Raw genomic sequence first — 15,725 nt, 5'->3', positions numbered from 1 at the left:
CACTATAGTCAGCATTTCTGTACCTCTTGATCATGTTCCTCTGTCTTAGTGCAGATTTTTGCCAGTCTATCTCTTATGGTCATTAATTCACCACAACACACACCATTATCTTTCTCTTTCTTCTTTATTTATCTTTCTACATACTTCTTTTTATTTTTTATTTACTTTTTGTTTTATCTTAAATATATTTACACCAACAATATACTCTCATTTTCTCTTCAAAGTTATCATCTTAACACAAAATAGGAGAATGGGTTACACCAAACTCCCAAAAGTACTCTTCCTACTCTTCACCTTAATTCTTGCAGCTAAAGTTATACAAGGTCTAGTCATATCCTATTTTATTGAAATTCTTTTCTTATAAATTTCCAATGAATTCTTATATTCTTCTTTCACTTTTCTTCTCTTGGATTCTTCTTATTAATATATTGTATTCTACTTTCAATTGTATGTAGTTTATAGCATATATTAATGTTATTCTTCATATGAGCATATATAATATATATAATATAGTATTCATAATATACTTTAGTTTAGTGAGAGTATATTTTCTTCATGTTATTTATCTTTTGCTTTAGACATTAATTTCTCAACAAAATTATTAATTACTTTCATTTATCAAAGTTTCTATCATGTATTTTTAAAATTAAACTTTGTAGAGAGAAATAATTCAAGGCTTAGTTGCTAAATAATATTTTACTTACTTATGTATCCTAAATTTGTAACACTTTTTGTAGGAGTTGAAACAAAAGGGTGGAGATATCAATCCTCACAACCCCAAAGAGAAACAAGTTTGAAGGTGAACAAAACTCATGAAATTTGAAATAATTTATTGGTAAGTTAATTTTCTCAATACAATTCAATTTATTCATAAAAAATATTTGTGTATATTATTTTCAGGGTAGCAATGAATCATGGAAAATAAGAAATTCTAGAAGATTGATGATTGGTTCCACAGCACCAATTTGTACTTACAATGAATGTAGAGGTTGCAAGTATAAATGCAGAGCTGAGCAAGTCCCTGTTGAAGGAAATGACCCAGTCAATAGTCCATATCACTACAGATGTGTTTGTCATAGATGATATAAATTATATTATCATAGTATAGTCATTAATAGATTTATTTATATAACATAATGTTGATTTTGTGTTCTAGTTTAGTCAAAAAAAAAAAAAAAACAATTTTGTGTTCTAGTTCTAGTAGAATTGAGTTTATCTTTAACCCTTTTCTAATTCTAGCCGTTGTTAGTGCTTGTGCTATAATGTTGAAAAATATTTGCATTTGCTATGTTGTCCTTCAATTAATAGTTAGAAGCCTATTTGTTATGTTTCATTTTCATTTTTTTTTAGTAATATTATTCCAAAAGTTATTAGCTACTCTTTACATTAACCTTCTATTTCTATTAGGTAAAGTCAATCTACAAATATCAGAAATGTTGATGTTAACCGATTGGAATATTTTGTAATGCCATTTAATTTTGTGTCTGCATATATCTTCAAAGTTGAGGGAAAGGAGAAACTTTATGTTGATAACCTAGAACAAATCCTTTAAGAATACGATTAAATGTATTATTTTAATGGTTTAATTGTAGTTTTAATCTTATGTTATAATTTTAATTTTTTATTTAGATTTTTTTATTAAATATTGATATTTTGAAATATTTGTAATGATCTGACCTACAATTTTATGATGGAAAAATATTAATTATTTATATGTTATTTATTAAATTATAAAAATAAATAATTTCATAAGTGAAAATTGAAGTTTTTAAATTGTCTTATTGAAGTTTCATGGCTATTAATCATTCAAATTGTTGTATCATAATTACGTTATTTAAAATATTTTATTTCAATATCTTCTAATTAAAAACTGCAAGGATGTGGTCAAAACTTTTGAATTTTAAAATAGATAAACCAATTTCATAAATTGATAAAAATAGGAGACCAGCATGGCAATTATGTCTTTTTTAATCATCTGATCTCATATGCATGTGGTCTTAGTAATTTAGAGTTTAGTTGAAAGGTAAATAAAATCTGGTCAATAATTATTTCAGTCAAAATTCAAACTCGGATTCTCCCGAACAATTCTTTCTTAACCGAAATTTATTCATTATTTGACTCCAATCACTTAGTTATACGCTTGTGCGTATAAGTGTATGTGTGGTTTGGAACTGGATTTTTAATGGATTGATTTGGTATAAATCTTTTTTATGCAAAAATTAGAATGTAAATACATCACATGATAAAATTGATATTTCAACTATATTGATATCTCAATACCACATATCATTTGTAGTATCTTAATAATTATATTAAAAAAAGTAAAAATAAATATAAAAAGCTCTGAGAATTAGGTAAAATCTAAAAAAATAAGGATGAACATCGTTGTTTTACTTGTAAAAACTAAAGAGATAAAATTAATGTGAAGGAAAAAAGAGTACAATATAACAAAACAAACATCATAATAAACAAGAACGAACCTAATATACACATTAACTAAACCTATAAATGGAAGATTTAATTTATTTTAGTTAAAAGTGAATTAAAATTAAAGTGAGTATGCATAACTATATTTACAAAAAAAATGAGTTAAAAAGTTAAAATCAAGTTTAGAGTCAAAATTGTAAATCTCAATTTCAAATTAGAATCAATTAAACTAGAACATCTAGACTTGGTTTTGCTTTGGGAAAAAGATTCACATAAAAGTGAGTTAAATGTAAATTAATTTATATTTAAATACATTCGTATAAAAGTGAGTTAAATATAAATTGATTTATATTTATATTTAAATGCATTCGTATAAAAATAATTTAAATGATTAATTTAAATCTGAAAATCAATTCTAGAAGTAAAAACTCCAAATTTTAACTTTAACTTAAAATTAATTCTAATTCCAAATTAGCTTCAAGCACAAACACACAGTCAATCACCTAGATTATAATTGATTATAGACCAACAATTTTTTTTTTTTCATTTTGCAATGACAATTTTTATTTTATTTTTTATTCAGAGACAAATTGATTTTGAATAAATTGATTGTGTAAAATTAATAATAATTAAAAATAGTTGAATATAAAGAAACTTATGTTCAATACATTTATGTAAAAATAAGTTGAAATATAAATTTGAAAAGAAAAATTAATTATAGAAATTAAGTCAATTATCTACTCATGCATATTTTAACAGGTCAAAAATCAATTTTACACATTTAAAATCAATTTTAACTCATCAAAAATTTCAAATCAAACATTTACTATAGTGGCGAAGTCCAAAAGTTTTTATTTTTAATGAAAGAAAAGATGCGAAGGATATCCCTAACGTCAAGTATCTCAAGTAAGTTGGCACTGTTGGCTCTAACAATTCTCAACAACACCAAATATTATAATGAAAATACAGAAAGAAGTAAAGGAGGTATAAACCATACAAATCCTGGGAAAGTAGGTTTTGGAGGTTTGGTGAAGAACCATGACAAAGTCTTCCAATTTGGCTAATTTGGCTTCTATAGAAGTGTAGGATGGTCCAATATACTACATTGATAAATTCAAGTGCTCTAGGTAGGAATTTGGTTGTATTGACAAGTTGGTTATCAAAAAATTGTGTTGTTTTGACTCGCTTCATTTAGTTCAATTGGTCGCTACAGGAACAATTTGTTTGAGATCATCAGAGATTATATCCAGAGAAATTGATTTATTACTCTTCACCACATTTTTCAACAAAAGAATGATAGTGCAAATATTTTAATGAAATAGTTTGAATTCTCCAACTATGATTAAAGATCCGCACATTATTTTGTTTTTAGCATTATTAGTTGATACTTTTTGTGTGTTATTTCTAAAGACATGATACTCAATTTTTTTCCCTTTTTCTCATGTAAAGAAAAAACCAAACACATAAAAAAAAATCAAAACAAATAAGATGAATTAAAACCCTCCCGGTGTTGCCCAAAAGTGATTATGAGAAAACTAGATAAACTTTTTTTGACTGAATGAGAAAATTACATATCAACAAAATTTCAAAATTTCAAGATAAAAAAAAAATGTGTGAACTTTCCCTGCCATTTGGCACATGAAAGTGGTCCCAAAAATTGTGCATAAGGGACCAAAAGTTCACATGGGCTATTTGTTTGAACTCTCTTCATTAACACAAAGTGGCAAAATTAAAATTGAATAGAGTAGACATCATGCATAATACAAGAGGTCCCCTTTTCAGTATAAAGGTAGTAGCTATTTACACATTGTTGTCATGTGTCTGTCTAGCCTCATCTTAAACGAATTTGTGATTTGTTACTATACTACCACTACTTACAATCTTGAATATACTGTGTTTAGTCTTATCAATTCACTGCACATTCCTTATAGTAAGACACATTTTATTTACTGCACCTACCACTATGTACTCAAACAAATTATTCAAATCAAATTGTTTTGACTATGCTCTACTTGAAAAAAATACTAGATATGTTGAAAGATTCCTTTTTGTCGTTTAAAATGTAACGAGTAGTTACTCATCCTCACCACATGATGCAACATCTTAGACCACTACTTCTCTTTTAGATAACTTCTTCAATCTCACCATTCTCTTATGTTCATCTGACTTAAGCTATATCAAGCATGCTCCACTTATAAAAATAATAAAAACATATATGGTCCATCACTATTGTGTTTGAGAAAGATTTTCTTCCTTTTAATGTTGTTCAAATTGATGCCAATTTGATAGTATACTTGTAAGATTTTATGAGACAAAATAATAGACTATCTAAAATTATAAACAAACAGAATAAACTATACATAAATGATCAAGATTAAAATAAAAAGTTAACTTTTTTAAATGGTCATGTGTTACTTAAATAACTCTTAATTGTCACTATATATGTATAGTTTTCTATGCACATATTCAACACTTCATTTTCTGTCTATATTTTTTTTTATCACATCACTCTTTGTATTTCATATTGAATCAGTGAATAAGTGTACACCAATCTTTTGCATAAAATAAACGTAAAAGATTACAAATAGTACAAGGAGTATCCAAATATCAACGATAAATAGAAAAACAAAAATATCAACCCAAACATCTATGGGTACACCAAAAAAGCCAAACATCTACCAGAAAGCGAACAAGAACTGACTCCGCAAAAGAGTAACACCATCAAAGAAACCCACAAACCAAGCATGGCTCGATCCAGCTCAGACAACTCCACCAGTGTCTATCAACCCATGCACAAGACAGAATCCACCCCACACATAGTTGGAGGTCTTACCCAAGAAGTAAGAACCATTTCCTTGCAAAAAAATTAGTCTATTCCACTAATTACTTATATGTCGTTATGGGCGTACATGAGCGCGAGTCGATCCACCAACCTGATCACCCAACTGAATCCAATTTTTACCCATACCCGATCGTTTTTCGGGTCTGATCCGACTCAACCCGTTGAAACCCGCTTATTTTTGGTTCAGGTAATTGGATCAACGATTTGAACTCGTCGACCCGGCCCAATAACTAGTTATAATTTGTTTTTAAAATTTTGTTTGCCAGTCCAATAAGATATCATTCTTCTTCTTCTTCTTCTTCTTCTTCTTCTTCTTCTTCTTCTTCTTCTTCTTCTTCTTCTTCTTCTTCTTCTTCTTCTTCTTCTTCTTCTTCTTCTTCTTCTTCTTCTTCTTCTTCTTCTTCTTCTTCTTCTTCTTCTTCTTCTTCTTCTTCTTCTTCTTCTTCTTCTTCTTCTTCTTCTTCTTCTTCTTCTTCTTCTTCTTCTTCTTCTTCTTCTTCTTCTTCTTCTTCTTCTTCTTCTTCTTCTTCTTCTTCTTCTTCTTCTTCTTCTTCTTCTTCTTCTTCTTCTTCTTCTTCTTCTTCTTCTTCTTCTTCTTCTTCTTCTTCTTCTTCTTCTTCTTCTTCTTCTTCTTCTTCTTCTTCTTCTTCTTCTTCTTCTTCTTCTTCTTCTTCTTCTTCTTCTTCTTCTTCTTCTTCTTCTTCTTCTTCTTCTTCTTCTTCTTCTTCTTCTTCTTCTTCTTCTTCTTCTTCTTCTTCTTCTTCTTCTTCTTCTTCTTCTTCTTCTTCTTCTTCTTCTTCTTCTTCTTCTTCTTCTTCTTCTTCTTCTTCTTCTTCTTCTTCTTCTTCTTCTTCTTCTTCTTCTTCTTCTTCTTCTTCTTCTTCTTCTTCTTCTTCTTCTTCTTCTTCTTCTTCTTCTTCTTCTTCTTCTTCTTCTTCTTCTTCTTCTTCTTCTTCTTCTTCTTCTTCTTCTTCTTCTTCTTCTTCTTCTTCTTCTTCTTCTTCTTCTTCTTCAATTTATTTATGTATTTGAAGATTGTTGTTTTTTTTTTTGAGAGATTTTTTGATTTTTTAAAGAATTGATTGATGTGATAGAAATTTTATAATTTTTGAGACATTCAAGTATTAAATATAATTTCTTTCGTTAAATTTTTCTGTAAAATAAAAACAGGTTATTATTTATGTATAACCCATCAATCCAACCCAAACCGTTCTTGATCGGTCGGTTCAGTTTGAGTTAAATAAAAAAATACAGGTTTAGAATTTAACCCAACTCAAAGATAGTTGATCGGGTCGGGTATCGGATTTTGTCAAAATCGGTCCAACCTAATCCACGTACACCCCGTCATCTTATTTGAGAAGATAAATTCATTTAAGGACTTTCGAACAGACCACCATTTTGATGCTTAAATGTATTATGTAATGTGTAATTTTATAGAATAAACTATAAAAGAAAACACATATGAAATCAAATTAATTGATTATCAAAAAATAAATGTTATGACCAAATTAACTAATCAAAAACACATTTAAATATATTTTTATAATTTTGATACATTCATAAATTACAAATTACAGTGACATCATCTTACACATTCAAAAACTAAATAACTATTTATTAAAAAAATACATATAATCTGTAAAAAAAAATACATATGAAAATTATTAAGTCCACTGCCTGTTTTTTTGTTGAAAATCCCCTGACTTTCTGAATGATAAATTTCATTGGTTTTACGTTCAATTAAGAAATGACTTAATAACTTTTAAACATTTTGGGCACTATGGCCATCACATCTCATGGCTTGAATCAATAATATATTACCAATGTTATCTAATAGTTTTTTACTTTTTTCCTAGTTTGATTTATTCTTACATTTAGAAAATACTAACAAGAATATAGTTTTTTGAGAGATAGAAAGTAAAATATTTAGAGACAAGAAATAGAAAGTAAAATCGGTCCAACCTCTCTACATACATAACTTTTATTTTGCTGTTAAAAGAAACAAGGTTACACTAATCTCTAATATGTGTTTTAATAAATAAAAAATCTCTATTCAAATTTTCAAAAAACAATATATTCTTGTTAGTATTTTTTTTTTACAGAAATTATTGATGAGAGAAAAATGGACAAACATAAATTAAAAATCATATTGAATTATGAGAAAATGATATAATTATTTACATCAAATGATGTAAAAGATTTGTATAGTTAATGAGAAACAACTAATTAATATAACTGACTAATTAACTATGAGTCGTCCACCAAATTGGTCCCCGACTCTATAAGTTGTTCTCAAACACATCTCTAACTCTATTAATATTTCAAATAGTCTTTGTCTTTGTCAAATGTTCCTCATTTAGGTCCATCTATTAGTTTTTGTGATTTGACGACGGAAACTATGTTGATATGACATGTTAACTGCCATCCACTATTAAATTAGTTTATATTTTTACCCAAATTCTATCGAAATAGTTCATATACAAATGAACCACACCGGACCAATATATGGGCCAGATAAACTACTTTAAATCCCACAACACTTTCTAATTAGACTATAAATAACGTTGTCATAATGTCATCAGAACTCACAACTCAAAATACAACAAAAATTAACAAAAATAAAATTGATCAAAAAAATGAAGCATTTTGATACATTTCCCCTTTTGAGGTTCTGCAAACTAAGGTTTAAGATGGTTCGAGTGTTACACAAATCAATAACATAAAATGATACATTCTCTGCAAAATTTTATCCTTTTATATAGTTTTTCTTTAACTTGTTGCCCATGATAGCATGTTTGATGTTTGTACGCTAGTGTTTTGTACTGGACATGTGATGGAGAATAAACACACAAACACAATAACAAGTAATACGCAACAGATATAAAATTTCCCTAACTTGCAAGAACCCGTGAGGAGCAATAATAAATATATGACAACAAATTAATCAAAATAAAAGACATAATGAACACTGATAATTTAATGTGGAAAACCCCTCAATGAAAGGGTAAAAACCACGAGTCGTCCAGACCAAATAAATAGCTCTACTATAATCAAATAAGGGTACAAGAGAGTCTCAAAATGATGCACAAAGTGTGCCTACAACCAGCCCAAATAACAAAGCAATAAAGCCTACAAATGAAAAGCAAGAATTTTTGCAAGAGGACATGAACAACCTCTACAGCCTTGGTTTCAATGCGAACCATCGAAGAATTTTTGCTCGTAAGTTCTTTCGCTTTTGAGAAATCTCCATCCCATTAGTTTGTACATCTTCATATTTTGTTTTTCACCTTGACGTACGACACTTTGGACATACTTGATCATTTATATATCTATCCCAGTATAGTATGCAATCGTTGGGATAAACATGGATCTTCTCGTACCCCAATCCTAACCCTAAAATTATCTTCTTAGTTTCATAGTATGACTTTGACAAACAATTTTCTTCTGGTAAAACATCTCTTAGTAAATCTAACAACATAGCAAATGATTTATCACTCCATCCATGAAGATACTTTAAATGATACAAATGTATAATAAATGATAGCTTGTTATACTTCCTACAGTTTGGGTAGAGCATTTGCTCAGTATACCTCACAAATTGGTAAAACTTAGATGTTTCTCTGACTTCTGGATTCGTTCCACCTTCACCACAAAGTGGCTCTTCTGTAGAATCAATTCCAAAAATATCATTAATTAACTCATCCATGTCAAGCTCCATTTCTACACGTTCATTTGGGTTGCTTGAAGTTGTAGCCTTCTCATCATGAAATACCTATCGCCTATAACCTCTAAGAAATCCACGTCATGGATTAGTTAAGTGTTCGTAAACAATTCTACGGGAATGTGAGTGACAGTTGGCACAATTTGTACAAGGGCACATTATTTTTCCATTGATTTCTAAATTTTGAAAAGCAAATTCAAGAAATTCATTAACCCCTTGAATATATTCTACACGTTTTGATTCATCATCCATCCATCCTATATGTGCCATTTGACCAAATGTTGAACAAAAACTAACAAAAGTGAAACAAACAAGAAAAGAAAATCAAAAACAAACCAGAGCAAACATCAAAGCAAAGAGAATATATATGAGCTGAAATTTGTGTACCTTAATTTGAATAAAACATATTCAAACTTAATTAGAATAAATTCACCATGAAGTAAGAAAATATATATTTAGTTTACTAGAAGATATAATGCATAAAGAAGGAGTTAAGCATATAATGTAATCATGTTATTCAATTAAATGACATAATGTTCAAAATTGGATAAACTTTTTTAGGTTATATAATCTTGAAAAAAAAAACAAATACTTTGATTTGACAAATAAAAAAGTAAGCACGCCAAAAGACTACAGAAAATTGTTATCATTATCCACATGAGGCTAAAGACATTAATTCAGCATGCAATACACTAATCTAAAAACTAGCATTCCTAGTAACATGAAGTGGTCTCAACTTTTCTGCAGAAAATTGATCAAGTGAATATTTGTTTCATTTAGTTCATTTTTAAGTTCTAAATGACTATGTATTGGGAGATCATAGCAAATGTGTTATTACATGTTTTAAGTTCTCCAAAAGTTGATCAAATCCAGACTGTTAATTTTTACATATTTCAATGGATTAAATTGCATAATCCCCTATGAACAAACAAGTCAAATTTCCTCATAATAGCCTGACTTTAATTTAGTTTCATTAACTTACATAGGAAAGATAAATGATTCTATAAAGATATTTATTTCATTCTAAAATTCCAAGGCAGCAACCATCCAAGTCTAACAACTCTCTCTTCAAACCTTGGAAATGAATGCATTTAACGACAGATTGCAAGTCATTCTAGGAACCCCAATCTTTATAGTTATAGCTTATGGTTAGTTAATAACCTAGTTAATGCAGACATGCGAAAAGTTCATATAAATAAACCAGCATAATATGCACACTCATGAAATGCATCCAGTCAAACAGGAAACAGGAATCAAGAAAACTAAACTTCTAAGCTTGTAAACAATCATCAAGTCAAGGTAAAGGCATCATATGTTTGAAACATACTACTTTAAGGTATCATTAAAAAGCACACATTGTAGAAATGCAAGTTCCTACCCAACCAAAAGCAAATGGTAGATTATTCCTAGTCCCCAAGGGAATCGTGGCGATGGCAGACGGATGAGATAGTTTGAGATCACAAACAACTCCAAGCAACCAACCAGCTGTTCAATCCCCTATGAGCAAACAAGTCAAATTTCCTAATAATAGCTTGACTTTAATTTAGTTTCATTAACTTACATAGAAAAGGTAAATGATTCTATAAAGATATTCATTTCATTCTAAAATTCCATGGCAACAACCATCCAAGTCTAACAATTCTCTATTCAAACCTCAGAAATGAATGCATTTAACGACAATCAACAAAGTCAGGATAACAATATTCATAAACGTGATTAAATGCATAGCAAAATGAAGATTTGTAAATTTGAAATGTTATTTACTTAAGTTAACTACTATATCAAACAACAAATCAAAACCTTTTATTTTCCTCTAACTTTCTAAGCAAAACACAATCAAACAACACTTAGAAGAATAACATACTAAAAAGCACAAAATCAAACAACACTTAGAAGAATAGCATACTAAAAAGTACATAATCAATACAATAATATCAGTATAATCAATACAATACTTTTCGCAATATTCTCATTTATATTGAAGAAAAATTGGGGCTTTTTAAGCAAAACACACAAAATTGCATAAAAATTGCAAAAAATTAGGGGTTTTTAAGCAAAATTGCATAAAGATGTATACCTTGATACAAGAGATAACTGGAGGTTGGTATTGTGAAGGTTGCTCGTTGATAAGATTTATCGCCAGCGACAGAGAGTGAAGATTGCAGCGGCAGAGGCCGGTGTAGTTGCTCGTTGAAGGAAGGTTGTTAGATGAAGATTGATGTGGTAGCAGCGACAACGAGGTTGCTCTTTGAAGATTGCAGCGACGACAACAATGAGCTGCGACGGTGGCGAGGTTGCTTGTTGAAGGAAGGTTGCTCGTTGAAGATTGCAGCAACGGTGATGAAGTTGCGAATGGAGGTGTTGGGTGGAGATGAGGGTATTCGAAGCAACTCATACAAATGAAGAGTTGAGGGATTTTGTAGCTACGTATTCGAAGCAGCCCGTAAAAGTTGAGGGAAATTGAGGGTTTAAGGATTTGGCAGCGGGAATGAAAAGTTTTGGGGCAAGACTATGAAGTTTTTTGTTTTGGGGAATTTGTTTTGAGGCGGGCTGATCTATACTAACTATTTAACTCTATCACTAAATACCTATCTATACCTAGGACTTCTTATTTAGTGTCTGTTGGTATATCATATTTATACCTACGACATTTATATGTGTCACTAAAAATAACTGTTAGTATATGACAAAATTCTTGTAATGTCACTATGTTTGACAATCTTAATTTTTACTAGATTGTGCTTCAATTTATTTATTTAATATTATCACCATTCCAACTCTAAATTGGTCTCTATAATTACAATAAATATAGTCAATACTTCCATGTAACTGAAGTAGAATAAATAGTTACAAGAAATGAAGATTTGAACTGTGACCCTTTTAAAATTTGTTAACATATACTTAAGAAGGTTTGTTCTCAAGTTGTTAACCTGAAAAGAAAAGAAATGTAGATCTTTAGAATGCTATGAAGTGTTAGTTCATAATAAACTTTAACGTGTTTAAATATGTGTGATTTGAATAAACTTAAAGCATTAATATAAAGAGTTAATGATTAGAGAATCAATCACACACATAAATTATATTGGTTAACTAAACTTGGACTACATCTAGTCCTCACTCGTGTGAGTTTTTCCAGTATGATGCTTGAGTTTTTCCACTACGTCTAGTCCTCACTCGTCTTGTTCTTACAAATTTTCCACGTAGGACTTTCTTTCATATATTTTCCTAGCCTTAGAAGGCTTACACGCTTTGTTTAGAGTCATTTAAGACTTTACAATGAATACAAATCAACTTAATCACTTTTACAACATACAAAGAGACTTCAGAAAGTTTTTGATTGATAAGATTGGTTGTATCTTTAATTTCTCAATGAAAACTGAGTTTGTAGTGAACTTGTACACTATTGAGAACTTGGTTTTATAGCTAAGAATAAACATGAGTGTGCTTGAGCATTTTAATCAAGTTTTACACTTTGTTGACAAGTGTTATTGAAATATACTTGATGCAAGATCATAGTTTTCAAGTTCTGAGGTCTTCTACTTAATATTTGTTGGGTTGTTTATGTTCTTGTAGTGTGATGCAGGAGAGAGAAAACGTGTGGTTGAATCTCATTTTCTATTTTTTCCATGAATATTCTTGTTGGATTTAATATCAATATTCATTTTTAGTTCTTTTCTTGTACACGATGATAACTGTTTTGAAATTTGTTTTTTTTATACTTTGTTGAACATTCTGAACTTTGTAATTAATATTTTGAATAATGTTCATGTTCAAAGTTGAACTTTGTAAAGTCTATCTGAATTTTGTTTTTCACATAATATTGCTTGTGATTAGTTCATTTTTGCTTAATCCTTTTAGAATTTATTTGTCTTAATGAAGTCACTTAAGAGCGCGCATTAGATAACTAAGTGTACCAAAATTTCTTAATCATTTCATCATTATGATTTGTTATCGTTAAAACATTACTAGGGATTTTGTTCAAAGTGCAAAAGAGTTGTCACCTTCAAAACTCCACTTTGAGGTAATGTTTTTTATAAAACTGTACCGCCATTGCGTTCGGAAAACCAAAAAATCTTAGATTTGAGGTTTTGGTCACCAACAGAGCTTCAATGTACAGCCACGAATGCGCTGAACTTTTCACCAAACTATTATCTAGGTCGTTGGAGCACCATATGTCGGCAACGAAATCTGGACGTTGAAGACAACCATGTCATCAAGCATGTCATCAACATGTGTCATCTTTTAACCACTTCCATTGTGCCATAGTCGCATGATATGTGTTACGTCCCCAAAATTTTCCAAATTTACATTTTTGGCCCAAAATTTCTTTAAATTTGACTTTAAACTTCTAATATTAGAAATTATACTTTAAACTTTCAAAAAATTATACATTTGCTCTTGAACTTTCTGAAAAGTCAATTTTACCCCTAATAAAAAATTGTGAATTTTCCACAAACCTTTTATTTTAATTGCCAATTTTTTAGAAAGTTCTTAGTATACTTTATGTCTGCAATTTAATATGATTTTCTACACCAGAAAATAACTATTCTAATTTTGGAAAGTAATTGTAGTATTGTGAAGGCACGTGTTTATGCAAATTCAGACTAGAAAATACTTGATATTTAAGTGTGTCCATTAGAGACTCACACCTCTTTCTTTGAAATTCACTTGGTGTATTATTTACACTCTACAATATTATTCTAGTAATATTGTACTTGTTCTCATTTCACCCTTTTAAAAATGCCTCCAAGAAGACAAAAATGAGCAAACTCTACAAGAAATTCAAATGGAAGAAATGAGAAGACAAATCCAACAATTACAAGAAACTATGAATGCACAACAAGCATTATTGGAAGCCCAACACATACAGTCAGACGCTGATGAATCTAGTAGTGATTCATTATCAGTAATTAGTTTTCGCCCACAAAGACAACCATTTAGAGACAACTACATCAAGGTAGATATTCTTAATTTTGAAGGAAAGCTTCAACTAGATGAAATCGTTAATCTACTTCAAATTGTAGTACGAGTCTTTGAGTAAAAAGAAATACAAGAAGAAAAGAAGGTCCATAACATTTCTACTAAATTAAAAAAAAAAAAAAAAAACTTCCATTTGACGAGGGAATCTTAAAAAGAAGCGAACACATGAAGGAAAAGGCAGGCACCACAATGTTAGGGTTTTGGATATATAGCGTCAAATTGTCCAACTCAAAGAACCATCACCATAATCTAAGGAGAAGCATATCAAAAGTTTGAAGATGAAGAGGCTCAAAAAGAGTCCGAAGAAGAAGATGTATATGCATTGTATGGTGACAAACTAATTGTGGTTATCATGGTGAATTACTTGTAATTCGAAGAATCCTACATACAATGTCTCTAAAAGAAGGACCATGGCTAAGACATGGTCCACACCGAATGCACCATTGTAGGAAAGGTCTATGATGTCACCATTAGCAGTGGAAGTTGTGAGAATGTGGTGTATAACTGGTGGATAAATTGTAGCTACCAACCCAAAATAATCTACATCCATACAAATTGCAATGGCTCAACAAAGGTGGTGAAGTGAAAATATTAATAGCCCCCTAACACTATTACTCAAGATTTTCTCGCCTCCTTTTCTACCATTGGAAATTATTGCCTTCTACCGGAATCAAACTCGGGACCTAAGGGTTAAATCAATGATTCATTCATTTTCACTAGTTCAATTGATACTGAGAATTAATGAACCAGACTTAACCTCTAGGTCCTAGATTTGATTCTCATTGAAGGAAAAATATCGCTAATTTCCAATTGTGGGAAATGGGGTAAGACAATCGTGAATAATAGTGGGGGCTGTTACAAAAATTGTGAAGCACTGTCTAGTGAGCTTTTCCATTGTTCCAATGTATGAAGAAAAAGTATGGTTTTATGTTTTCTCATTTACTCTCGTGCACTAGTTAAAAGAATAAATGATTTAGAAATAAATTTGACAGAGTTTTGACTCATACAAGTATAAATTTTGGATCTGTTTTATGCCTCTAGAGTATCTCTATTTATATATAAACTTATATCACTTAGTGAAGAGAAACAACTATGGATAAATAGTTTCTACAATAACTATTGCAAACATATATATATGATTCAAGTTTTGATTTTAATACAATTGTTGTGTTGGTTTAGTGTCAGGCGCGTGCATGCCTACCCTTCATACGTTTTCTAAAGTTTTATAATAGTACTAATAATTGGTAATAGTAATAATAATTGGTTTGTATCAATAAAGAGAATATAGTATTAGTAGGAGGTATGAATATACGTGTGTGTGTGCGTGTGTGTCATAATATTTGGTCAAGCTCCACTATTGCTACCCATTATGTTGATCTGACTCTGATTTTTGATTTGGGCGTACCTTTTTATTTTTAAATTTTCATACCATAAGTAATATGAATAAAAATTTCAATAATTATCCTCATTAAGATTCAAATACGCAACCATGTGCTCTCTATAGGTAGACTCCACCATCGTGTCAATAGATAAATTATTTCAATCTAACCTTGTTAATTGTATTTAACCATTTCATCCTTCCAAATTTATATTTTGGAAATTCTTTTCACAAGTTTTAATGAGCTAAAATAAAGTTTGACTAAAAAAACTAGTGCTAGCCCTTCCCAACTTTGGCTAGGTGTTCAAAGTCAATTGTGATGCTTCAATTACTAGAATTGACGTTGTTCTAAGTCAAGATGGTCATCCTATAGCTTT

The 15,725-nt window shown here is 29.9% G+C and overlaps 1 protein-coding gene across 1 annotated transcript; it reads left to right on the top strand.

Moving 5' to 3' along the window:
• On the top strand, positions 1-1,333 carry LOC101508733 (EPIDERMAL PATTERNING FACTOR-like protein 9). The gene is made up of 3 exons (XM_027332510.2): positions 1-323; positions 738-799; positions 901-1,333. Exons 1-3 carry the CDS (start codon positions 251-253, stop codon positions 1,081-1,083), a joined length of 318 nt encoding a protein of 105 aa, XP_027188311.1. The 5' UTR covers positions 1-250; the 3' UTR covers positions 1,084-1,333.
• The last annotated feature ends 14,392 nt before the right edge of the window (positions 1,334-15,725 follow it).

This window comes from Cicer arietinum, chromosome 3 (genome assembly GCF_000331145.2).
Source record: "Cicer arietinum cultivar CDC Frontier isolate Library 1 chromosome 3, Cicar.CDCFrontier_v2.0, whole genome shotgun sequence".
NCBI classification, from domain to species: domain Eukaryota; kingdom Viridiplantae; phylum Streptophyta; class Magnoliopsida; order Fabales; family Fabaceae; genus Cicer; species Cicer arietinum.
The sequence above is the reverse complement of the archived record's forward strand: the minus strand, read 5'-3'. Positions and strand labels throughout refer to the sequence as shown.

Coding starts and splice junctions, on each gene's coding strand:
- LOC101508733 (XM_027332510.2), top strand. CDS start 251: ATGGGTTACACCAAACTCCCAAAAGTACTCTTCCTACTCTTCACCTTA. Junction 324..737: donor TGCAGCTAAAGTTATACAAG/GTCTAGTCATAT, acceptor CACTTTTTGTAG/GAGTTGAAACAAAAGGGTGG. Junction 800..900: donor AAAGAGAAACAAGTTTGAAG/GTGAACAAAACT, acceptor TATTATTTTCAG/GGTAGCAATGAATCATGGAA.